Here is a 21,099-nt window from a genome sequence, read left to right on the forward strand (position 1 = left end):
CTTGTCTCCCGAAACCGGCGGTCCCGAACCTGCTTCGAGTTCGTCCAATGTCAAACGGGTTAGGGTTGAGATCAGAATATTCCAGATATCAGGGGCTCACTATCAGAGTTGACCACCACAACCAACATCTTCACTGTCTTGCCATCTCCGAAAGTTTCCGAAGCAATCATAGAAGGAGGCTCATCGTAGTGTAAAGCATGAGGATGATCTCGCTGTCATATCCACTACCACTACCAAGATCATCAACCTTGACAGAACAGCCTACTAGACTCCATTCATTCCATATACGCCAGATCCATGCTACAACAACAACAACAACACCTAGTATGTGACAAAAGAACTATGCAAACAACTTCCATCATCAATGACCATCACCATCTCTTCTTCTTCTTCTTCTTCTTCTTCTTCTTCTTCTTCTTTTAACACCTGAAATACCTCTTTTCCACCCACCGCTCCTCCACATCCTGAATCACATTCCCCACCACCACCGTCACCTCCGGAAACACCGTCGTCAGCCTATGCAGCCCCAACCTGCCCGCGCTATACGTCGCCAGCACAATCCGGTCCATCTTGACGCCGTGATCCACCAGGACCTGCACCGCCATCAGCGCCGATCCGCCACTGCTCATCTGCGCATCCAGCAGCAACACCGCCTCGTGCTGGTCAATGTCCTTGGGCAGCGCCAGGTAATGCAGTTCCGGTTCGCCCGTGCGCATGTTACTCTGGATCAGCACCCGGCCCGTCTTGCAGTCGGGCAACACCCGTTTCAGTCCGGCCTCCAGAGCGGCGCCGCCGCGCAGCACGACCACGGCCGAGACTTGGCCTCGCGGTCGCAGACCGGCGTATTCGCGGTTGAGCGGGGTCGTGATGGTGGTGGATGCAAAGGGGATGTTGTCCATGGCCTTTTCGATCAGTAAGGTCGTGAAGCGGTTGAAGTAAAAGATAAAGTCCTCCTTGGACGTGTCGATGTCGTGGATGAGCGTGTTCATGCCGCGCAGCTGCGGGGTCTGGTCGAGCTGGACGACCTTGTTGGATAAGGGCTGGTGGCGCGCTTGCGATTCCAACCGGGTCAGGGCGGCGCGGTGGCGTTTGGACTTTTCGAGCAGTTTTTGTTGGATGAATTGGGTTACCATGGCTACAAGTGTGGCGGGTGTTAGTATGACTGACGCAAATAGGGGTTTGAAGATGGCCTAGACTTACTCATAGCCACGTGGTTCTCGACACCGCGGGGGACGATAATGTCGGCCACCTTTCTTTGGGGGTCGACAAACTGGGGCATGTGTTAGTGATGTTCTTCATGCTCGTCAAAAGGGGGATTCAAAGGCTCACCTTTTCAAAGTTGGGCTTGACATAGTTGAACCATTGCTTGATGATGCCATCAACGTCGCGACCACGATCCTTCACATCACGCAAAACTGTGGGACTCTGTCAGAACATGAACGATCGGCCACCAAGTGTCGACGGGAAACCCACTTCTTCGGGAAAGGCAAGTGTCGGCATCAGCCTCACAGAAGATCTGTAGTGAAATAGTTAGCATCTCTTGACTACACCTGGCCAAGTTGCAAGGAGACGTACCTTCATATCCAGCAGTTCAAGAACTCGAGGATCGTAGAGAGCAAAGATACCCTCAAGAATGAGGACGTGTGGCGAGTAAATGGCGGTAGTCCGGTCGAGACGAGCATGTTTCTCAAACGAGTAAACCGGAATCTCTGCACGCTTGCTACATTGACAGATACAATGAGCCCACTTTCACTTTTACTTTCTCCTCACTCAACATTGAGAGTGAAAAACTTACCCAGCCTTGAGGTCCTGCAACCGATCTACCAGGACATCAAAATCCAGTGCCTAGACATTTTCACACTGTTTTAGGATATATCTTCAAGACTACAGCTCATGAAAGACTTACCTCGGGCGAATCAAAATCATACTCATTCATAAACGCCTTCCTGCTCGACTCGGCATCCAAACTCTTGTAGAACGAGTCGATGGACAAAATCACCACCCACGGCAGGTTCAGCTTCTTCACAATCGCCTGCGACAGCGTCGACTTGCCCGACCCCGAACTACCAGCGATGCCGATGATGCTGACATCGGCCCACGGAGGCGCGTAGTGCGCCCGCTTGGCAATGGTGCTGTCCGGGTTCTCGACCACGCGCACGTCGAGGCCCTTGATGCCGTCTGTGAGGCTGTCGACGAGGTCGCGGGGGGTGTCGCCGCGCATGGTTGGTGAATATGGTGATTGGTTGGGTACCTGTAGAAGTAGGGATGCGGTAGGCACAGATAGATGAGTACCCGAGATTCGGCAACGGCAACGGGAGGACGGGAGGACGGGTATGTTGTGTTTCCCTCAGGGGCGTTGGGTTGGTTGGTTGGTTGGTTGGTTGGTTGATGCCGTATGTACAGGAATATCGCTGTTCCGGTGGGAGATGTAGGTAGGTTGTATAAATTGTAGAGTGTACAGATAAGGGTGGAATGTAGCGAGGTATACCTAGATAGGTAGGTTTTATATCTCCAAGGGGTTTGGTTGATGATGATGTGTTGTGTTATCGTCTAGTGTCACCCCATCAACATCATTGGTTGCCTTTCTCTTGGGAGTTCAGGGTCCTTTGAAAGGATAAGAGTTCCACTTGGCCGCTGGTTCGAGGAGATCCGACGGGACTGATTGATGCAAGGCGGAAAAGGAGGCGGTTTTCCTGGTGAGAAAATGCGGTCGGTCACTGCAGGTCTTGTCCAAAAGAAGCAAAAAAAGCAGGAGGACGACTGGAGGAGAAAGTGAAACCTTGAACTGGAGGGTTGATGATGATGGTGAAGGGGGTGTGTCTAGAACCTTTTTGAGAACAGAACAAAAATGCAGTGCACGATCCACGAGTCGAGTCGAGTCCGGACGAAACACGCGACCACTTTTGGCGGCTGCTTTCAGTTCGTTCACACTCCAAAAACCCTCACACGACACACACCACCCACCCACGGGCATCCAAAAAAATGCAAATGTTTTTCTGACCCAACGTTCTGGACTGCTGCCATCCACCGTGACCCCTCCCAACCCACTGGCACTGGATCAAGGACCCCACGATATCAAAGAAGCTGGACATGCCGCCCGATGTCACCCCAAGACAAGGCTGTCCCCTCTTGTCCACCTGCTGCTTATCAACCAATCACCCTCGTGCCGCATGCAACCTTGCTGTGGCTTGACATTTGATCAGATGCGCCACACAGCAAGGCCTCGCTGCGACACGTGCAAGTGCGCACCACTTTGGGGTTAGGGTTAGGACATATTCTCACTCGACACGACAATACAAACATGTCTACGGCAAAAGAGAGAGGAGCAGAACGGACTGGCAACAATCACATTGTAGATAACCAAAAGATGTACACGGCGTAAGAAGAAAAAGATGAAAAAAAAACATACAACACCAGGGATTCGCTGGTCGTCACCGACCCAACTACTAGTCTGGCCCTCATTGGCTTATCTATGGGAGAGCGGACGGGATCCCGAGTTTTCCAGTGGGTATGGTCGTATGTGATCATCTGTATCCAATTCACTGCCTATAAGCTAGCATCAGACCATTAGCTGTCCCACGACTTGCATCAACCTATTCCAAAAGCTTCAACCAGCAACGCAACTCCATGGCCATCACTCAGTGAATCCAACTCGATCTGATACAGAATGTCCTCACTACGCAGTCCCACGACGGATAGACCGAGTCTACCACGGACTAACCCCATACACACCAACGACCTTTCCAGCATCAACATCCCTCTCACCCTTTACGACCGCTGCCACTCGGTTTCCCCCTTCGGCCGGTTCCGCCGCCCCTCTATTCCTCAGCGACGCAGCATCACCCGTAAAGTTAGTGGCGCACAGTCCGGGATCCGCACCAATGACGAGGACCCCTTCCGGCTTGAGTCTTGCAGAGTACTACACCAAGGGGAAAGTTAACCACCCGTGACTGAGACTTTGAGTACCTAAAAAAGGAGGAAACTGACCATAGTCATAAGCATATTCAACGCCGCCTTACTAGTCCGATACTCTGTTCCGTGCGGGCTGTAGTACGGAGACGCCGGGTCCGCCGCGTGAGTGATGGATCCCATGCTTGAACTCACAAACACCAAGCGCGGCGGCCTGTGTTCCGCCTTGCGCAGCAGGTTGAGAAACGCCTCAGTCACAGCCAGAGCGCCGACCACGTTGGTCTCGAGGACGCGCCGGAGCGCCAGGGCCGTGGGCGGGCTGGCTGTCGAGATGATGCCTGCGTTGTTCACCAGTACGTCGAGCCTGCCGAAGTCGGCTGCCACATGCTCGACTGCGGCTGCGATGGACACTTCGTCCGTCACGTCCAGAGAGACCGACGAGGCGGTGCCCTTTGTTGCCTTTACGCTGTCCCCGGCTCCAGCTTGTAGCAGGGTTTGAGCTGCCGCCTCACCTTTGCTGATGTCGCGGCTGCCGAGAATGACGTGGTAGTCGGCTGAGGAGTGAACTAGACTTTTGGCTGTCTCGTAGCCGATTCCTTGGTTTGCGCCTGCCCTGGATGTTTTAGTCTCGTTGTTCACTCGAGGAAGCCAAATGGTTTCTCGTACCGGTGATCAAGACAACTGTCTTTTCGGGATGAAACATGGCTACAGGTACCTAGGTAGAGGTAAGTAGGAAACTCTTGTAGAGATGCTTGAGAGATTCAACTTAATGAGGTGGAGCAGATGCAATGAAAAGGGTGGTACGTCTTCAAACGGAGATAGTTATGTATGGGCAATCCAAACAAATGACGGGGAAGAGGGCTCAGTGAAGTATAAGCGCAAAAGAAGAGATCACAGGCTTGCTACCGGAGATAACGTTGCAAAATCCGACTTACACAATCCCACCCATAGGAGGAGCCCCTAATCACACACAGTACCTCGTGTTGTTTTCGCTAAACTAGCTACAGACACTGGGAAGAATGTGCAAGGCCAGAACAGGAAGAAAGCGGCCGGAGTGTGCGTGGTCAGTGCTACTACGAGCACCGGCAAGAAGATTTGACGAGAGGTCCTCCTAGCTGCGGGCGTCTTTCGTACGCCGAAGCTGCTTAGCCTTGGGAGTTGGCCGGGAGATTTTGAACCGCTTCGACAGTTTCACAGTGGCTGGAGGAGTTCATCAACTCAAATGATACAGCTATGAACCCGCTGGTGGATATCCGGTACCGCGATACGGCGTCGATTAGTTGTAAAATGGTCAGCACAATCTCACCTCCATCTCCCTTAGCAACCCAGCCAGCGGTGTCCACTCAGCTTTGTACTCCTCCTTTTTCAGATGCAAATCCATCTTGTGTACGCGTTCATACATCCTTTCCGGTCGTCCATTCAACATCCTCGTAACGGGCTTCAACAACAACGCCAACAGAGACCTGTTCGGCTCGCCCGAATAAGCCTTTCCTGCTAGTATCAGGGCGAGAGCCTGTACCTCTTCTCCCTTGCCAGTACGGCCTCCAGGTTCCGCAACCTCCAACAAACCCCTCGGAAAGCCAATTGACTTCCCTTCCATAAACTGCGGCCATGTAAACGTCCACTCCCCAAACTTCCTCCACCAAGACTCGTTATTCTCCTCGCCATCGCGCCACTTGAGCCTCATATCCAGCACGGTTCCCCTGATAACTAGACGTGCGGGGATTTTATGAGCGGCATTTCGTGCCAGCTCTAAGATCTCTTTGTTGTCTCGCTCCCAATCTAGTCGCCTCCATTTCGTTGCGTTCGGTGCGTGTGCGAGACTTGGACCAGCTTCAACCTCGTACTCTACATGAATCTTGGTGCGGCTATCGAACATCTTGGAAAACAATCTGTCGCGCTCGACTATACATGTCTTCCAGCCCGCCCACGTCCAGCTGAAGAATACCGGCCTCCGGAACTGTGACCGCTGTTGCAGTAGCTGTGAAGGATCGCTGTCGAATTTGCGGAAGTGGTGCCAGGAATCGGTCCAGAGGAGGCTTTCAACTAGTTTGTAGGTGAGACTAGTCGTTACATCCACCTCCATTTTTAGGGGCAGTTTTGGGTTCGGATCTATGCTTCCCGGGGCCACGTTCTCATATGTTTCCCAAAAAGTCCGCAACTCACAAGTCCACAACCTTTGCTCGTTTGATTCATTCCACTCCGGCTGGAAAGGAGCAATGGGCATGCCGTAGAAGAAGGAGATCCCGTCCCCTTTGTGTATGTTCGACTTTTCCGCTGTGTACATCCCAAAGATACCAGCAACAGCATCGAGCGTGTCGGCATCAAACGAAAGCTGTCTCCGGCAAAAGGACTTGATTCGATCCCAGACGGTGTCAGAATTGGACCAATCCGTTATTCGACGGGGGAAAATGAAGCCAAAGTCTGACTCTTCGTCATCCAGGGAGAGGCAGCGGATCTCGTCAAACTTGTCCTTGTCCTCACCGCTAGGGTCATCAGGAATCGGCAACGACAAGACCTCGTCCCCATGCATCTCGTAACACTGAAAGTACACCATCTGGTCCGTAAACACCAGCCTTCGCCTAGACAGGAGTCCCTCCTGGAACGTCCAGCCGCGGGTATGCCACTTTGAGTCCGTGATGGCGACTCTTGGCCTTTCGTATAACGCCAGGGAAATTCCTTTTCCTTGGGCAGCAGCCCCAACTTGAACAGTAAGCTGTTCGGCCCTCCAACGCTCGCTAACCCCCGGCAGCCCATATTCGGGTCCCTCGCCAGCGGCGGCAATGATGGTCAACACGGAGCGGGAGTAGATGTGGCCCATGTTCTCGATCTGGATCTGCTTGGCTGGCAGGTCGTCCTGCGGGATGCAGTACCGGTCGATCCAGAGGTACCTGTACCCAAGGCGCTGGACGACTTGAATCGTGTCACTGATGGTTAGCGGTAGGGAGGCTGGCAGGGACAGTTGTTGTCGAGAGCCAGAAGGGTGCTTGATCTTGACTGGCCCTTCAAAGGGACCTTGGCCCCAGACATAACTGAGCGTGACGTATTCTGGTGGTGTCAGTGACTGCCCTCCACGAGAAGTACTGCCGGAAAGGGAGGCAAAAGACACAATGTTTCCCGTGGTGCAGTCGATGACTTGAAACCCGGGGATGTGGCCTGTTCCTACTACACCACCCTCGTCGGCCTCATGGGAGTCGCACCATACATGTCCGGACCGGCAAAGCTGCAGCCACTCCTCAACGAGGCGGTAGTTAACCTTGTCGGGAATGATTTTTCTAGCCAGCAGCCCACCGCCCATTTCTTTAGCTCTTGTCAGCATTGTCGTCATCGAAGAAGACGAGTGGTCATGGTCGACAAGACGCAAAATCGCATGTCCATTGCTCTGGGTATCGAACCGCGCAGGCCACCGGGCCCCGACGATTTGCAATGCCACAACATCGTGCACATAATCTTTTGAAGGTGAGTCTTTCTTCCCTTCATCGACATGTCGCAGTCGAAAGCCTTGCAAGGAGTGGAACCACTTTAAAAAGACGCCCATTCGATCCATGCCTTTCATCTTCGCAATATCTTTTGAGCGGATCTGACACTCGAGGTAGAAAGTGCAAAAAGCACACGTTGTTGTCGTCGCTGTTGGGTCGCCGGAGCTTGGCCAGCCATGCGGCCCCCGGGCATTGAGTGCGGTAAAACAGTTGCATGTTGGTCTCTGGGCTTGGTCAACGGGAAGACGGTGACTTGTGAAGATGGAGACAAAATCAATTCGGCTGCATGCTTCGCAGAGCTGCGCTGTCCCAGAGGATTCTAGTCCCGTCATGTGTGGCAGCGAAGGCTACAAGTACTTGGACTCTTGTGCCCACTAACTTCCTATAACAATAAGGGCAGTGACCAGATGAAGCTCCAGGTGGAAACAAAGAAGATAAAGAAGTATGTGAAGTCTGGAGAGGAGCAGACTGCTCTCAAAGCCTGAGGAGATGGGGTTCACATTCACGAATTCTCGTGGCCAACCCGCCTGTCAACTACCTCCGTCTTTACGGGCTTTCCATTTGTGGATGCCCTCCTTCCCTCTGTGGCTGTGTCGACCTTTCCATAGCCTTGCGCTCCTTCCATATTGTCGTGATGATCCGTTTGTTTACTTACGTGCTAGTCTCGCTACTTGTGTACAAGTGGTGTAGTGCAGTGGTTCTTCCATGCGGAGATGTGCGGGGTAGGCGTTCTGCCATGCCGGCCCAGGCACAAGCCCGTTGGTTCCGAGTCCCAACACCATTCGCTGGAGCTGTCTGAACGGCTTGATAAAGTGACTGAGTATCTTGGATGATCCGGCCGTGTCATCGCGAGCTTCTCCTTCGGAGGTCAGAGGTTAGGTACCTGTAGGGCGAACAGGTAGATGCTCAGCTCGAGGCAGCGATTTCGTAGTGGATATCCTCACACTCCAACACGGTCGGTTAGGTTTATCTGCGGGTCGGGGCACAAGCAGTTGCCCCGCCAAACTGGTCACTCACAACTTGAAAGGGAAGCTCGAACACAACGGATTGAGCACGGGCCGCATTTGCTTCCGAAACGAACTTTGACCTTTTCCGTTCGTTGGTTCAATTCTGCCGTCTGCTCCCACTCGGCTCCAACTCCACGTCGATAGTATCCGCAATTTCTTCACGTCCACCCCCATCTGCGAAAAAAACTATTTCTACGCCGAAACTCTGCGTCATCCCAAGTTTCTTCTTTTCTAATTCTATCTCTTCCAACCACAACCGGGTTTCCGGTTTCGGTCCACCCACCCCCCTCTACCGCTCGCGCGTGTGGCATTCGGCGACTTCACCAGTGTGCTGGCACACGTGAAAGAAGACCGATGCGGCAGTTTGACTAGCAGCGTTCTGGCTCATCCACCCTTCGTCGTCGATACCCGTCTGCTTCATTGCTCCCACGGGCCGGCTGGTTTGAGCCTCTTTTGACCTCTCGCCCTACCATCACCACCATCCAACGCCATCGGCAATCACCAATAATGGACCTTCACCGCCGCGTCCAATCCCAGACTTCCTCAACTTCGACTGCAACTCCCTCCAAACATGCCTTTGAAACGAGGGTGGCCGACGTCAAGTCGCCAAAGAGGTAAGCTTCTTCTTTCTCTATCCTCCCCCACACTGCACCCAGCAACATGATGATCGCATTTAATGGGAATCTCTCTGATATCCATGAGGAGAAACTCTGCATCTTATCTCGTAAAAGCCTGAACACTGCTGTATTCTTTTGTCTTTTCATCAAAGCCACCATCACACACATTGTTTGGCATTGGACAATGGCTAACAGCATGACAGTGACATCAATGCTTTGATCCTCGACTACCTGATGATGGAGGGATATCCCAAGGCCGCCGAAAAGTTCCAGAAAGAGGCAAACTTGAAGCCCAGGCAGGAAGACCCTACCATCAATGCTCGTCAGCAGATCCAGCACGCCATCCATGTTGGAGACATCCAAAAGGCCATCTCTGACCTGAATGAACTCGACCCTGGTGTAGGTTCACCCCCCCTCTACTCTTTACACTCCTTCCTTCCCTTGAGATGATTAGAACACGAGTTTCAATCATGCACCACGCATAAGCCTTCCGGTGAACCTTTGGGTTGGCTTTCGGGTCGACCTTTGGGCTAGCCTTCGGGCTCTTTGATGAGAACCAACCACTTCTTTATGATTCCTCAACCATACATCAACTTTTCTGTCATGCATTCAAGTCTTGTCGGACCTTGACTAACAGAGTTGCTTAGATTCTGGACAGTGATCCTCATCTGCATTTTTCCCTGCTTCGGTTGCAGCTTATTGAGCTCATCCGCAACGCCAGAGGATATGATCCCTCGGCAGCGATCAACTTTGCCCAGGAGAAGCTTGCCCCTCGTGCTGCCTCCAACGAGCAGTTCCTGAAGGAGCTCGAGAAAACGATGGCCTTGCTCATCTTCCCGGCTGATAAGCTCCAGCCCGACCTGGCCGCGCTCCTCCACTCTGACCTGCGCCGTAACACGGCAGCTCAAGTGAACGAGGTAGTCCTGCAACGACACACGGAGCGGCGTGAAGCTGCCATCCGTCAACTTGTTCGCATGCGTGCATGGGCCGAGGCATCGTGTCGGTCCAAGAAGAGAAACCTTCCTGACCGTATCGAGCTTGGTCTCAACGGGGATGATAATGGGCATGACCCCATGGTCACAACTTAAAGCCTTGATGCGCCTTTAGGCTTTGGGGGTTTGCCTTTTGCTTTTTGGGCTTTTTTTTCTTATACATGACTGGCGTTTTATTATTATAACTGGAGGTTCAACGGGTTGAAGCATGCTGAAGGCGTTAGGACAGGCGGTAGAACACGACGCCTTGGGTTGTTAATGAGGCAGAAAGTATTGCCAGCGATTGGGGCATCGCACTATTATTATCATCCGGAGAGGGGGTTATAGCACTTGGTGCTCTATTGACACAATACAGTAATGTTTTGACGGTCAACCTATGTTCTTCTTCTGCCTCTTGCTGTCTCAAGTGCCATGTTGACATGCCCATAACTCTGGAGATGTCAGGGTGTTCCTGATAGACTACGAATAAAGAGTGTCTACACGCAGACCCACATTTGCACTTCCATCTCTAGAGCCTCATGCTTCCATCGTGTTGACCACCCCCTTTTTATCCTCCAGTCTCAAGCACGAACAGCCTGCTCATGTCTTCCGATATCCGTGCTCTCTTGTTGACCTGGTTTCGCTCTGTACTACCAACATTTGCTTTAGCTATTATGTTAACTCCGGTCTCTTCAAGTCTGTTCCTCTCGAACAAAGAGCATCCATAGTCAATCCTTTTACACAACAGAGATGCGGAGGAAAAGGGAAGTATCATGTTGTAAAAAAACGAAATGCTTGCTCTAGGTTTCATTTCTCTTATATGGTTCCGTGTTTCCCATATTTGTCGAAGACAGTCCGTCTCAGAGGTTTCCGTTCTTCCCTCTTTCTTCTTTGTTGTTGGTCGGTTCCTGTAGCAATCCTTCACAGAGGTTCAGTTGATCCCTCTTTTCCTGTATCTTCCCTCTCAACATCCCCCTTCCTTTCCGCAGAACGTATGCCCTGCTTCTTCCCACCCCTCTTCCACAGGACATTTACTTGGTCCTGACAATCTTCAACTTCTTGGGGCTATACAAAAAGTTGTTGGCGTACGCCTTGGGCGTAAAGTGGCGCTGGTTCGGCTCCTGCACAAAGTACTCGTACCCTTGCTTCTCGGCAAACTGAATGGCCTCCTCCTTGGTGCGGAAGGTCAGGTGCGTGCCCTGCACAAAGTCGCCCGACGATTGCCAGCCCATCAGCTCGTTTTCCCAGCGGTGGCCCTTTTCGAGCACGTCCCAGTCCATGCGCCAGAGGACGCGGCTGTTGGAGGATTGGGTGGCGGGTTTGGAAGGAAGGTAGATGCTGGGTGCGTGGTTAGCCTGTGTTGTTTGTTTTATTTATTAGAGGGAGATAACGTACCGAACAGTGCGGGCTTGCAACTCCATGGGAGCGCCCGAGACGACGGCGGCCGGAAGAATACCTTCCTCGGAACCATTCTGGATGTGCTTGGGGACTGGGGTCCAGGTGCTGCATTTGATAGCCATTGTCAGCTTCTTATGGACCCAGAGCTACATTATGGTTTCGTCTGATGAATATGCAGCCATGGCGGTGGGTTGGTCCTCCATTTTTCGGTCTTGCATTATCTAGATATACGGTGTTTGGTGTAATTCTTTCTGGTCAAGACCGGGGCAGCGCATACGAAGTGGCCTTGTCAATGGGAACATTGTAATCGGGCGAGTTCCGCTTGGGCGTGGCCAGAGGCGAGTCCTCCTTTGCGAGCTTCTCGGGCACGCGGGCGGACTCGACAGAGGGCACGCGGGCGGGTTCGGCAGAGTCGCTGAGTGCTCGACGCTGAGCAGCACCCATGACAGAAGGCATCATGGCATTCGAAGTGCGCAACATGCGCGCCGCCGAGGCGGTGGTGATTCGTAGCGCAGACATATCGTGGGATTTATCAATTATACCGAGCGTCGGTATCGATGGAGTCGGGAAGAGGAGTACACGGTGGATTCGGGGAGGGAGCTTGTCGTCCAATTCCCACCGCGAAAAGAGGAGCCGCAATTGATTAGGTAGTTCTTGTGACGGACGAAGTGACGATATCCCAGTCAAGCAACCTACCTTAGGTAGGGAAGTCGGGGAGACCTAAGCACTGACCACCTTGGCTTTACTGCTGTTGCTGTGTCGTCGCGGGTTGACGCTGCAGTGTGCTGACTGAGTGCTGAGACTCTCTCTCAGAAGTCGAAGCTGTCCGTCAATGTGCCAAGCCCACCCCCCACCATCTCCCCTCCAATTGGCCAGCCGGAAACAACCGCGCAAGAACCTTTCCTGCCGAAGAGACAGTCCCCCTCTGTGCTGAGTGTGTTTCCCAGACAGTGCCAGTGGCAGACGCTGAGGGCCCGTGCACGCACCCAGCAGAGACGGCAGCCCGGTTCAAGTTCGCCAAAAGAGAAGGTCCTTGCGTTTTAACAGCTCAAATCCGTGACAACATCGCCAAACCCGGAACAACACCTGTGCAAGTGCTGAACCACCCCCCGACCGCCAAAATGAGCTTCGTCACCCGCCGTGCGCTCTCTACCCTTATCCCCCCCAAGGTGAGTCTTCGTTGTTGTTTGGGAGCTGGGTGAGAAGTGGTGAGGTTGGTTGCTGACAGAAGCTGTGTGTGTGTGTGTGTGTGCTAGGTCGCCTCTCCCAAGGTACGTTCGATTTTGATGAAACTGCGATTCCGACGAGACAAGATACGATAGACGAGATGGATTGGGCAGCACCGAATGCGACAGCTGCTATGATGGGCAGTGATGGGAGAGAGAGAAAGAGCAAGCAAGATTGGGAAATCCGGCAATGGACGATGCATGATGGGGAAATGCGACAACAATGCGGGCACAGCCAAAACTTCGGCTCGGATCGTATGGACACGACAACAAATGAAACAAACAAGACCGGAAACGAAGCAACACGAGCAGAAAAACCGGACCGACAGCAGGGGAGGGAATATGAAGGAACAGGATGATGCGATTGGCGCGGATTTACAGAACCAGGAGGTCCAGTGGCTAACTCGACAACCCCCCAAATCCAGGCCATTGGCGCTGCCCCCGATGCTGTCGTCATGAAGCGCGTCGTCTCGTTCTACGAGAAGCTTCCCCGCGGCCCCGCTCCCGAGATCAAGCCCCAGGGCTTCTGGGGCAAGTACCAGGCCAAGCACTTCGGCAAGAACCCTTCGGCTAAGCGTACGTCTACCATCATCTACATGTTGTCCCGGGTCGAGAAAAAGCCCGGCCAGAGGTCCCAGAGGAGGAAGGGGACGGGTCAGGAAGGAAGAGAGAAAGAGAGTGGGAAAGATGCTGACAGAGGAAAACAGCCATCGTTCACGCCATTGTCGGTCTCCTGATCGTCGGTTATGCCCAGAACTACTACTTCCACCTCCGTAAGTTCAACATTGCCCACTGTGAAAATGGATCAGAAGAGGAAAGGGGACAGATGCTGACATGTGACAAAAAGGCCACCACAAGAACCACGCTCACTAAGCGGGCGGAACATTGTTCATGAGATATCCCTTTTCCCTACTTGGCGATGAACAGTTGAAGAAATCAGCCGTGTACATAAGTGCTATCTAATAGATGGAATGCCGTGGTTCCCAAGGTTCCTCCCGAGAGCGGATCATGATTTACTTGGTGCCAAATGTGGCTTAATGTGAAACGAATCACATTCGGCCGTTTGGGGTTGAATTCACCAACGTCAGTTGAATCCTCCAACGTGAAGACATGAGGAGATGGAAGTATGGGGAGTCAGCCGGAAAATCATCCACGTGGAAGCTGGCGCCGGCGTGAATTGATCAGACCAAGACAGCATCCTAGATCATGCCATGAATTTTCCGGATGAAAGATACCCGGGGAGTCTGCGAAATCCCGAGTTTGGAAGTTTCGGTCCATTAGTTTATGTATAACTGAACAAGCTCGAGGAGGGGTTGCGACTTGCGAGAACCCCCAAAGACTGGATTCAACAATTGTCATGAGCCATGTAGAACCGTTCCACCGCCACTGATATGGCACTGACAACTGTATCTCACGGATATGTCATGCTCACGAGCTTTTGCATGACGCATGGACGTAGACGAGGCGTGTGGCTGTTGTTGATGTGAAGAGGACCCCTGGTGTAGCCTTGCCATTTGATAATGTCCGTGCCGTGTTGTGGTGGTCCTCAGTCTTGAGAAAGACAGGAGGTCCAAGCTCCCTTCAGTTTGGTGCGGGTCGCTGGGGGGGTGGTGGCCGGCCGGGTCTGCGCTAGGCCAGAAACAAAATGGAAGCATGGGTGCCACCTGAACAACGAACAGGCAGTGAGCTCCCGTCTCTGCAGTGATCTTTCGACGGCACCTCACACTCCAGTCAACTTTCCACTGTGACAGACAGACAGACAACCGCAGTCCACCCCTCGTCCGTCCAGTCACTTCGCTTTGTGAACTGAACCCAAGCAAACGGCGAGACTGTGAATAATAAACCTCCTCCCAAGTCCAAGGTGAGTTAGTAGTTTTCGCTTTTTTGTTTGTTTGTTTGACGAGATAGAGTCAGAGGCACTTCATCTCAACTGTTGCTTGTTTCATTCTCGTCAGAGCCACGGCAGTCAGTGCTGTTTGGTCGAGTTCCCTGCCACATGGGAGGCTCAGAAAAAAAAAAAAAAAAAAAAAAAAAAAAAAGAGGACGACTCAGCAGGAGGAGGGGACCTGAGACCCGACTGATGATCGCTGCCTTGCTGCCGCCGGCTACCTACCTACCCACCAGTACCTAGTCCCTCTGCTGAGTCGTCTCAGCCCAGTGACCTCTACCCAGTGGCCCAGTGACGGGGACCAGCGAGACAGAGTGCGTGGGTGGTCAGCCAGTGTGATCCACTTCCATTTTCCATCTTGCTGCACCTCCATCGCCTTCACTGGAATAAAAGTTCCCCCCCCCCCCCACGGCATCCCGTTACTCCTCCCTACCGAAACTCTACCTACCTCTACCTACCTCACCCTCACAACGAGCCACCACACAACCTCAACGTCTCCCGTTGGCGTTTCCTTCCTCACCTCCTTACCTACCTAGAGGTACATTTTCCCTTTCGTCCCCTCCCAACGACACGGCAAACAACGAGGATCCGCACTCAACATTACCTCTACCTACATTGTACAGTAGTACCAAGTCTAGAGACTCGACACTCAGCTGCCTGCTTTCTGTCCCCAAAACGACATCAAGGAGGGGTACGTACCTACCTGCCTACAACTTGCTGGCCCCTTCTTGCACTTCACCTCACCTTGACCTCGCCTGCCTGTTCTCTCCCTTCCCCCCCCCTCGCTTTTCCTTTCCCCCGCACCCTTCTTTCACCTCCGTCTCAGCTCGGTCTGGTCAGGCGTCTTGTTGCGCAAAAAGTCGCATCGCATATTCGGCGCGCGCTCGTTTGTCCCACGGCAACATCCAGCATATATTCAGCAGCAATACTGACGGAATCTTCACCCCAAACAGTCTACCATCGACTTACCCCACACGACAAACGACGTCTTTCTTTAATCTCGAGATACCCTGGCGCATTACGCGAGCCCTTGCGATTCCAATCCCCCACCCCTCGTCGTGTCGACTATCACCCGAAATCTCACAGCGTATGATGGCCGCTGAGGTAGCAAAGGACCGATCTGATGATGCAACACACGTAACTTCCGAGGCCGAGCCTGTGAGTACCTTGGCCCAACGCCCTCCGGGGCCCCGCCGCTCAACAACTGCTTCACTTCACTGACCCGCTCACCCTCTCACCAGACGATCAAGATCGATGCTCCGGACGCGCAGAATGCTCCACTCGACCAGTCGCAATTAACAGGCGAAAGTGCCACCCCCCCTGCTGCTACGGAAGAGATCGAGAATAAGCACATCTCCGACATCGCGAATGAAGTGGTAACCTCGGCCGAGGTCAGTGTTAGCGGAGGATCCGATAACGAAGCCACCAAGAGCAAGGACGACAAGCCCCGCAGTTCGTCGACCGTTAAGAAGCCCATTGCCTTCAAGGCCATCAATGTCAACCAAAAATTTCTCACCACAAAGGCCACTACGCCGGCCGCCCCGGCCAAGGTCGCCGAGAAGCCTGCAGCGACAACGACTCTCAGCTCTACACCTGGAAGTCTGACCCCGCGGCCCAGGCTCATTGCAAAGACGGGAAGCGGGTCAGTCAAGTCGGCCACCGGCGCTAATGGCAAAACGGGCAGTGCGCCAGATCCAAATGCCGTGTGGAATAAGAACAGACGTGAGCAGATATCTATGTCAGACGATCCGGACTTGTGGATGGCTAACTAGTAGGCAGCTGTCCCACCTCCCGAGCCGAAAAAGTATACCGACGAGGAATTAAAGAAATATGGAATTCACATGGCGAGCCGTCTCCAACCCGAAGACACCACCAAGGGTCAGGCGAATTGGGCCGATATTGACGATGACGACGAAGATTGGGCACCGGAAACAATCACATGGAAGGATGGCACTAAGATTGCTATCCCACATACCGAAGAGCAACCCCCGGCACCCCCCACGCCAGCGCCAGCGCCAGCGCCCGAACCGGAACCCGTTCCAAAACCTGTCGAAGCCATCAAGGAAAGTGTGGCTGCGGAGAAACCGAAATCACCTGCCCCAGGCCACGCATCATCACCTGCCCCAGGCCATGCGTCTGTCATTAAGCCTGGGGTTCTGGGGTCTGGAAAAGGTCTTATACTCAAGGGTGCCCCCGAGAAGCCTACCCTCGTCGCAAAGCCCCCGCCCCCGCCAGCGCCCGTCAAATCACCCTGGGCACCGATACCAAAGGTGGAGAAAGTTTCTCCCATGGTTGTTGAACCGCCGCCGCCGCCGCCGAATCACCATGCACCGAGGTATCCCCCGAGAGATGGGCCGCAATATACTGGTTTTCCTCCTGCGGGGCCGAAGGAAATCGCCGCAGATGATTTCAGCAGAGGACCGTGGAGAGACGGGCCAGGTGGAAACAGAGAGCTATATAATTCACATTCTGGACGCTACGAACCTGTTCAGGACCGCCGCGGATCGATGCGCCCAGAGCCGCAGTACCGTGACGGCAGACAGCCTTCTGTCTTGCAACGCCCTGCCCACAACGATCACCACCACGGCCCAGCCGAACCCTCTGCCGCTTTCCAAACACACAGGACTAGCGATCAACATGTACCCTACGGCCACGGCCGTAGACGCGGCTCGTCCAACGTTAGTGGCGTTAGCAGCGGCTTCTTGAACCGTACCAAGGGCTTTGAACAGCCATTACAACCACCCGAAATTCTCAACGCCAGGCGCGAATCTATGACGGCCGGTAGTGACGGTCCTGGGTCGCCGAGGAACTTTTCGCCTTCTGGCTTGCAGCACGGGCCCCGTCACCCCCACCCTCACCCTCACCCGCACCCTCACCCTCACCCGCACCACCAGGGTTGGCCTCCACGGGTTTCTCCAGCCGTGAGTCACGCAGTACCGGCACCGCATCATCATCACGGTCCCGATATGGTTGGGGTGCCCCCAGTTGGGATGCCTCCAGTTGGCCCGCCGCCACCTGTTCAGGAACAAGTGCCGTTGGTTACGGATCAAGAGATTGAGCTGCAGAAGAGGTTGATGCGTGAGAAGGTAGAGGCGGCTCGGAAACGGCGCATGGAAGAAGAAGAGCGCGAGAAGGCAGCTCGCGAGGAGCGTATCCGGCTCAAATTGCAGGCGCTAGGTCCTGCCCCCGAATCCAACAGTGCCAAGAAGGCTGCAGCGAAGGAGCAACCTGCTTCTACTATTACGGAAGGTGCCGCCCAGACAGGTACGGCGACTGACGAGAAGGCCGAGGTGAAAACGCCGCCTACCACTCAACCGGAAAAAGCTGAACAGCCACCAAACGGTGTGCCTCCACAAATCCTACCGGACTCTGAGCCCCTCGAAAGCCGCCAGCCTCTTTGGTCTAAGCAACAACAGCAAGGGCGGTACACGGCTACTACTTGGGGTTCGCAGACATCCAAGAACGTCTGGGGTCCTCCTACCAACAACCGTACTCTAGGAAACGGTACCTTTAACCCCGACCTAGGCACATCCCCTCCCCCGGTTTCGAACAAGCCCGGGCCAGGCCCAATTGCACCCCCAAGCCGCACTACCGCCACTATGGCCACCAAGACTAATCTGTTCCCCGACGGTGCTCCCGCTCGGCTGCCGCCCATTGCCCCTCCCAATCACTCCAATGCGTCCACCGGTACCGGTACTTTATCTGCAGGTGAACGACAGGCCAAGGCAAATCAATGGGTCAGTGCTGCGCGCCTCAACGACGAGGCTTTCGAGACTATGCTCAAGGATCGATTTGCTGAGCAAGATCGTCGCCGGGCTGAAAAGGGGCTCACGGCTGAAGACATCCAGCCTGTGGTCAAGGATGTCTGGCGTCCAACCAAGCTTGACGAGAACGGTATGAGGATCGAGGCTGGTCCCCGACAGACCGTCCGGGTTGGCAAGGAGAACCCGTGGGCTGCCTCTCAGCCTTCTCAGCAGACACAACCCCCGGCCGCGAATACATCTATGCTCGGTAATGGCGGCGCAGCACCACGAACCTCATCCAGGTTCTTTCCTAGTCGCCAGCAGACCATCGCTGCTGCGGAATACCAACGCCCTCATTCCCCTTCGCCTCCTCCCCCCGATACGGAGACGACGGGACATCCGGCATTCGACGGCGATGTCAAGCACCCCCACGTCTGCATTCCTACGCCCAGGCCCCAAGTTCGCCTACCACCCCCCTCTCAGGCGAGAGAGGAACCAAAGGTACAACATCCAGAGGCTCCCAAGCCGCCAGGTCCGTCCTTCTCGTGGGCTAACACGGTTGCGTACAAGGGCGAGGAGCGTTCACCAGCACCCAACCCGGGTAGTCCCTGGCAAGCTCGGATCGACAATCTGCTCGGAGCTCGTAAGCCTTCCCAGACACAGCAGAAGCCAGCTGCGGGAGTGGACTCGACGAGCCGCGCTGCCTATGAGCACCCAGAGACGTCTGTTACGGTGTCGCTTACCGCCGCTATGATCGCCGAAGCATCTCCTACAACGAAGGACATGGATGAGGACTGCTTTGAGGAACAGGAGATGGGTTCCTTGCCTACTGTCCGGATTCCTACTGAGCTTCCGGAGATGGCCTGGTCGCCTACATCCGCACCGCCACCCAAGCCTCTCCATCGCAAGTTCTTCCCCCTGACGACCAGCGCCGAGCCCATCCGTATTGACACCAGCTCAAACGGAATCGGCAGCGTCATTCGCATTGCATTTCCCGGGACTGACCGGCACCCGCCCTTCGTCACCGCGGTGACTATTCCTTTCAGCAGGACTCGCAGCAACCCTCGTCGTGGCGGCGGCACATCACGCGGCGGTCGCCATCCCGCGGCACCTCACAACCAGCGCGGCATGCCTGGAGGTCGTGGCAGTAGTAGAGACGCTGCTTCACCCAATGACCAAGGACCCACCGGCCCTCCTACCGGACCTAACGGGTCGCACCAGCAGAGTAGGGGCCGAGGTGGTGGCTACAGGGGTAGGGATAGTGCCTGGTCGAGGAGTGCGCCAACCGCTATTCAGACTTCCTAGAACGGGGTCCGGTTGCTTACGAGGCAGAAATCGCGAGAGCCAACAGTCGATTCCTGGGTTGAGAATCATGAGGCCGGCTCGGATACCTGTCTGAAGGAGAAGAAACCATAACATCCGGAAACTGGCGAGGCAGTTGTCTGTTTCTCTGGCTTGTCCGAGCGGCAAGAAACCGAAGGCCAACAAAGTGAGAACGGTTACGTTGTAAGCACATATTTTATTTCGGTCTGGAAGTTGGTCGGCATGGTATGTACCCAACTGTACTTGACTTGCGTTCAAGATCGGTTACAGATCGAATTTTGTGTTATGGAATCAGCCAAAGCATGTGAGGAGCCAAGGCTTCTATGAGGAAGTAGTCAACATGGGAGTTACAAACAAAGTGGCAGAGGAGAAGCAAGCACGGCTTGAACGCAGGTGGAACAAGCTACAATAGCTAAACAGGGTGACAGTAACACGGGAGAGGCATAAGGGGAAGGGAGGCTCAGTATCTAGGCTTCACTGCAGTCAGCGAGCGGGCTCCAAAAAGCGACTTCCACCACTTCACTCCCTACCAAGCATAAGGGAAAGCGGCAAGAAGCGCAAAGGGTTAATACAATCACACGATACGAATGGAACGACAAAAAAATGTCACAATTCACACAGGACTGTTGTTTGTTTGTGAACGAACTGAGATGGGGAAAGACAAATCTTTTCATCTTTTTGTCGTGTATTGATGGGGGATTACCTAGATCCACATGGAAGCTAGCTTAGTGCATGCATGTACACTATGCAAAATCGCGTGTGCGAACAAGTAAAATGAAAGCAAACAATGAGATATATCTTGGTCCGTTTTTGATGGCCGTTGAACGTATCGTAGACGTTGTGGGGGGGTAAGGGACTCTTATCGAGGAGAAGGTTGATGTTGCTTTTGATGCTTGGTCACTTTTTGCCTGCGCTAACGAAGTGTATCGACTACAAGATGATGTAGGGGACTGGCAGTTGTTGATTTCATGGCTTTTGCTTTCACTTTTTGTTTCCTCCTTTATCAAGTTCAAGAAAAACTGTTCTTGCCCGTTTCACTTTTGAGTGAAATGGATTGGACCAGCAAGTTATGCAAGCGCATCACTGCCTCTTCTACCAAGTATTGCAATTTGAATTTGTTCAACTAAATCGATTATCTTATTTGTGTTCGGTCCCGGGCTTTGTACCAGATTGGCAGAGCCACGAATCATCTCTGCTTCTGTAAAAAGATAAATCCGTTTCCTTCCAGTTTTTCGAAAAAGAAAGAAGGAAAGCAACACGGCGACTCACGATACTAACAAACTATCTAAATCATGCCAGAAACTTGATTAATATATCATTAGGTCTTGAATCAGGTTTGCCGAGTCTATCTATTTGACTATCCTGAATCTGTTGAGGATGTATTATTTCCATTATGCAGCCTAGCCGAAGAACCCAATGGATATTCAAGTATGAAAGCAAGGATATTGACCCAGACTAGGTCGTAGTCTACATAGCAGTGTCATCAACTGTCACAATTAATTTGATATGGCATTCGAATCTCCCTTCTGAGGTAAACG

The 21,099-nt window shown here is 53.5% G+C and overlaps 7 protein-coding genes and 1 non-coding gene across 10 annotated transcripts; 3 read left to right on the forward strand and 5 right to left on the reverse strand.

Moving 5' to 3' along the window:
* Positions 1–188: 188 nt before the first annotated feature.
* Positions 189–3,020, reverse strand: NCU05224 (uridine-cytidine kinase 2). Its single transcript, XM_956791.3, has 7 exons — positions 1,907–3,020; positions 1,796–1,845; positions 1,576–1,720; positions 1,474–1,516; positions 1,330–1,415; positions 1,201–1,270; positions 189–1,135 (listed from the first exon to the last, which is right to left on the reverse strand). Exons 1-7 carry the CDS (start codon positions 2,219–2,221, stop codon positions 420–422), a joined length of 1,425 nt encoding a protein of 474 aa, XP_961884.1. The 5' UTR covers positions 2,222–3,020; the 3' UTR covers positions 189–419.
* A 382-nt stretch (positions 3,021–3,402) lies between these two features.
* Positions 3,403–3,518, reverse strand: NCU15643. Its single transcript, XR_897877.1, has one exon. It is a non-coding gene; the product is annotated as a 5S ribosomal RNA (ribosomal RNA).
* Positions 3,519–3,706: 188 nt separating this feature from the next.
* NCU16895 (hypothetical protein) lies at positions 3,707–4,612 on the reverse strand (the record flags this gene model as incomplete). The annotated part of the gene is made up of 3 exons (XM_011396141.1): positions 3,707–3,919; positions 3,988–4,517; positions 4,576–4,612. 3 exons carry the CDS (start codon positions 4,610–4,612, stop codon positions 3,707–3,709), a joined length of 780 nt encoding a protein of 259 aa, XP_011394443.1.
* A 157-nt stretch (positions 4,613–4,769) lies between these two features.
* NCU16896 (hypothetical protein) lies at positions 4,770–8,262 on the reverse strand. The gene has a single exon (XM_011396142.1). The coding sequence runs from the start codon at positions 7,718–7,720 to the stop codon at positions 5,201–5,203; it is 2,520 nt and encodes an 839-aa protein (XP_011394444.1). The 5' UTR covers positions 7,721–8,262; the 3' UTR covers positions 4,770–5,200.
* Positions 8,263–8,513: 251 nt separating this feature from the next.
* NCU05222 (CTLH domain-containing protein) lies at positions 8,514–10,474 on the forward strand. Its single transcript, XM_956789.3, has 3 exons — positions 8,514–9,009; positions 9,216–9,411; positions 9,660–10,474. The coding sequence occupies exons 1-3, from the start codon at positions 8,903–8,905 to the stop codon at positions 10,098–10,100; spliced, it is 744 nt and encodes a 247-aa protein (XP_961882.2). The 5' UTR covers positions 8,514–8,902; the 3' UTR covers positions 10,101–10,474.
* A 168-nt stretch (positions 10,475–10,642) lies between these two features.
* On the reverse strand, positions 10,643–12,148 carry nuo21 (NADH:ubiquinone oxidoreductase 21). The gene is made up of 3 exons (XM_956788.3): positions 11,659–12,148; positions 11,379–11,486; positions 10,643–11,321 (listed from the first exon to the last, which is right to left on the reverse strand). The coding sequence occupies exons 1-3, from the start codon at positions 11,898–11,900 to the stop codon at positions 11,015–11,017; spliced, it is 657 nt and encodes a 218-aa protein (XP_961881.1). The 5' UTR covers positions 11,901–12,148; the 3' UTR covers positions 10,643–11,014.
* Positions 12,149–12,306: 158 nt separating this feature from the next.
* NCU05220 (ATP synthase subunit F) lies at positions 12,307–13,882 on the forward strand. The gene is made up of 5 exons (XM_956787.3): positions 12,307–12,550; positions 12,638–12,652; positions 13,033–13,183; positions 13,315–13,380; positions 13,455–13,882. The coding sequence occupies exons 1-5, from the start codon at positions 12,503–12,505 to the stop codon at positions 13,478–13,480; spliced, it is 306 nt and encodes a 101-aa protein (XP_961880.2). The 5' UTR covers positions 12,307–12,502; the 3' UTR covers positions 13,481–13,882.
* Positions 13,883–14,310: 428 nt separating this feature from the next.
* NCU05219 lies at positions 14,311–20,368 on the forward strand. Of its 3 annotated transcripts, XM_011395839.1 has the most exons (5): positions 14,311–14,468; positions 15,449–15,653; positions 15,737–16,217; positions 16,275–18,739; positions 18,809–20,368. In XM_011395839.1, the coding sequence occupies exons 2-5, from the start codon at positions 15,585–15,587 to the stop codon at positions 19,541–19,543; spliced, it is 3,750 nt and encodes a 1,249-aa protein (XP_011394141.1). In that variant the 5' UTR covers positions 14,311–14,468; positions 15,449–15,584; the 3' UTR covers positions 19,544–20,368. The 3 variants fall into 3 exon arrangements, with proteins under 3 accessions (XP_011394141.1, XP_011394143.1, XP_011394142.1); XM_011395841.1 differs by having other exon boundaries at positions 16,275–20,368; XM_011395840.1 differs by lacking the exon at positions 14,311–14,468 and adding an exon at positions 14,923–15,186 and having other exon boundaries at positions 16,275–20,368.
* Positions 20,369–21,099: the final 731 nt, after the last annotated feature.

Source organism: Neurospora crassa, linkage group IV (genome assembly GCF_000182925.2).
Source record: "Neurospora crassa OR74A linkage group IV, whole genome shotgun sequence".
NCBI classification, from domain to species: domain Eukaryota; kingdom Fungi; phylum Ascomycota; class Sordariomycetes; order Sordariales; family Sordariaceae; genus Neurospora; species Neurospora crassa.

Bases quoted from the DNA above. Each gene is read 5' to 3' on its own strand.
- nuo21 (XM_956788.3), bottom strand. From the start codon at position 11,900: ATGTCTGCGCTACGAATCACCACCGCCTCGGCGGCGCGCATGTTGCGC. The intron at 11,487-11,658 runs GTATGCGCTGCC...TATCAAATGCAG, and splicing joins CCCATTGACAAGGCCACTTC to CACCTGGACCCCAGTCCCCA. The intron at 11,322-11,378 runs GTACGTTATCTC...CCACGCACCCAG, and splicing joins TTGCAAGCCCGCACTGTTCG to CATCTACCTTCCTTCCAAAC.
- NCU05224 (XM_956791.3), bottom strand. From the start codon at position 2,221: ATGCGCGGCGACACCCCCCGCGACCTCGTCGACAGCCTCACAGACGGC. The intron at 1,517-1,575 runs GTACGTCTCCTT...ATTTCACTACAG, and splicing joins TTGAACTGCTGGATATGAAG to ATCTTCTGTGAGGCTGATGC. The intron at 1,271-1,329 runs GTGAGCCTTTGA...CACATGCCCCAG, and splicing joins TCAAGCCCAACTTTGAAAAG to TTTGTCGACCCCCAAAGAAA.
- NCU05219 (XM_011395841.1), top strand. From the start codon at position 15,585: ATGATGGCCGCTGAGGTAGCAAAGGACCGATCTGATGATGCAACACAC. The intron at 15,654-15,736 runs GTGAGTACCTTG...CCCTCTCACCAG, and splicing joins TAACTTCCGAGGCCGAGCCT to ACGATCAAGATCGATGCTCC. The intron at 16,218-16,274 runs GTGAGCAGATAT...ACTAGTAGGCAG, and splicing joins CGTGTGGAATAAGAACAGAC to CTGTCCCACCTCCCGAGCCG.
- NCU16896 (XM_011396142.1), bottom strand. From the start codon at position 7,720: ATGACGGGACTAGAATCCTCTGGGACAGCGCAGCTCTGCGAAGCATGC.
- NCU05222 (XM_956789.3), top strand. From the start codon at position 8,903: ATGGACCTTCACCGCCGCGTCCAATCCCAGACTTCCTCAACTTCGACT. The intron at 9,010-9,215 runs GTAAGCTTCTTC...ACAGCATGACAG, and splicing joins GACGTCAAGTCGCCAAAGAG to TGACATCAATGCTTTGATCC. The intron at 9,412-9,659 runs GTAGGTTCACCC...AGAGTTGCTTAG, and splicing joins TGAATGAACTCGACCCTGGT to ATTCTGGACAGTGATCCTCA.
- NCU05220 (XM_956787.3), top strand. From the start codon at position 12,503: ATGAGCTTCGTCACCCGCCGTGCGCTCTCTACCCTTATCCCCCCCAAG. The intron at 13,184-13,314 runs GTACGTCTACCA...AGAGGAAAACAG, and splicing joins CAAGAACCCTTCGGCTAAGC to CCATCGTTCACGCCATTGTC. The intron at 13,381-13,454 runs GTAAGTTCAACA...TGTGACAAAAAG, and splicing joins GAACTACTACTTCCACCTCC to GCCACCACAAGAACCACGCT.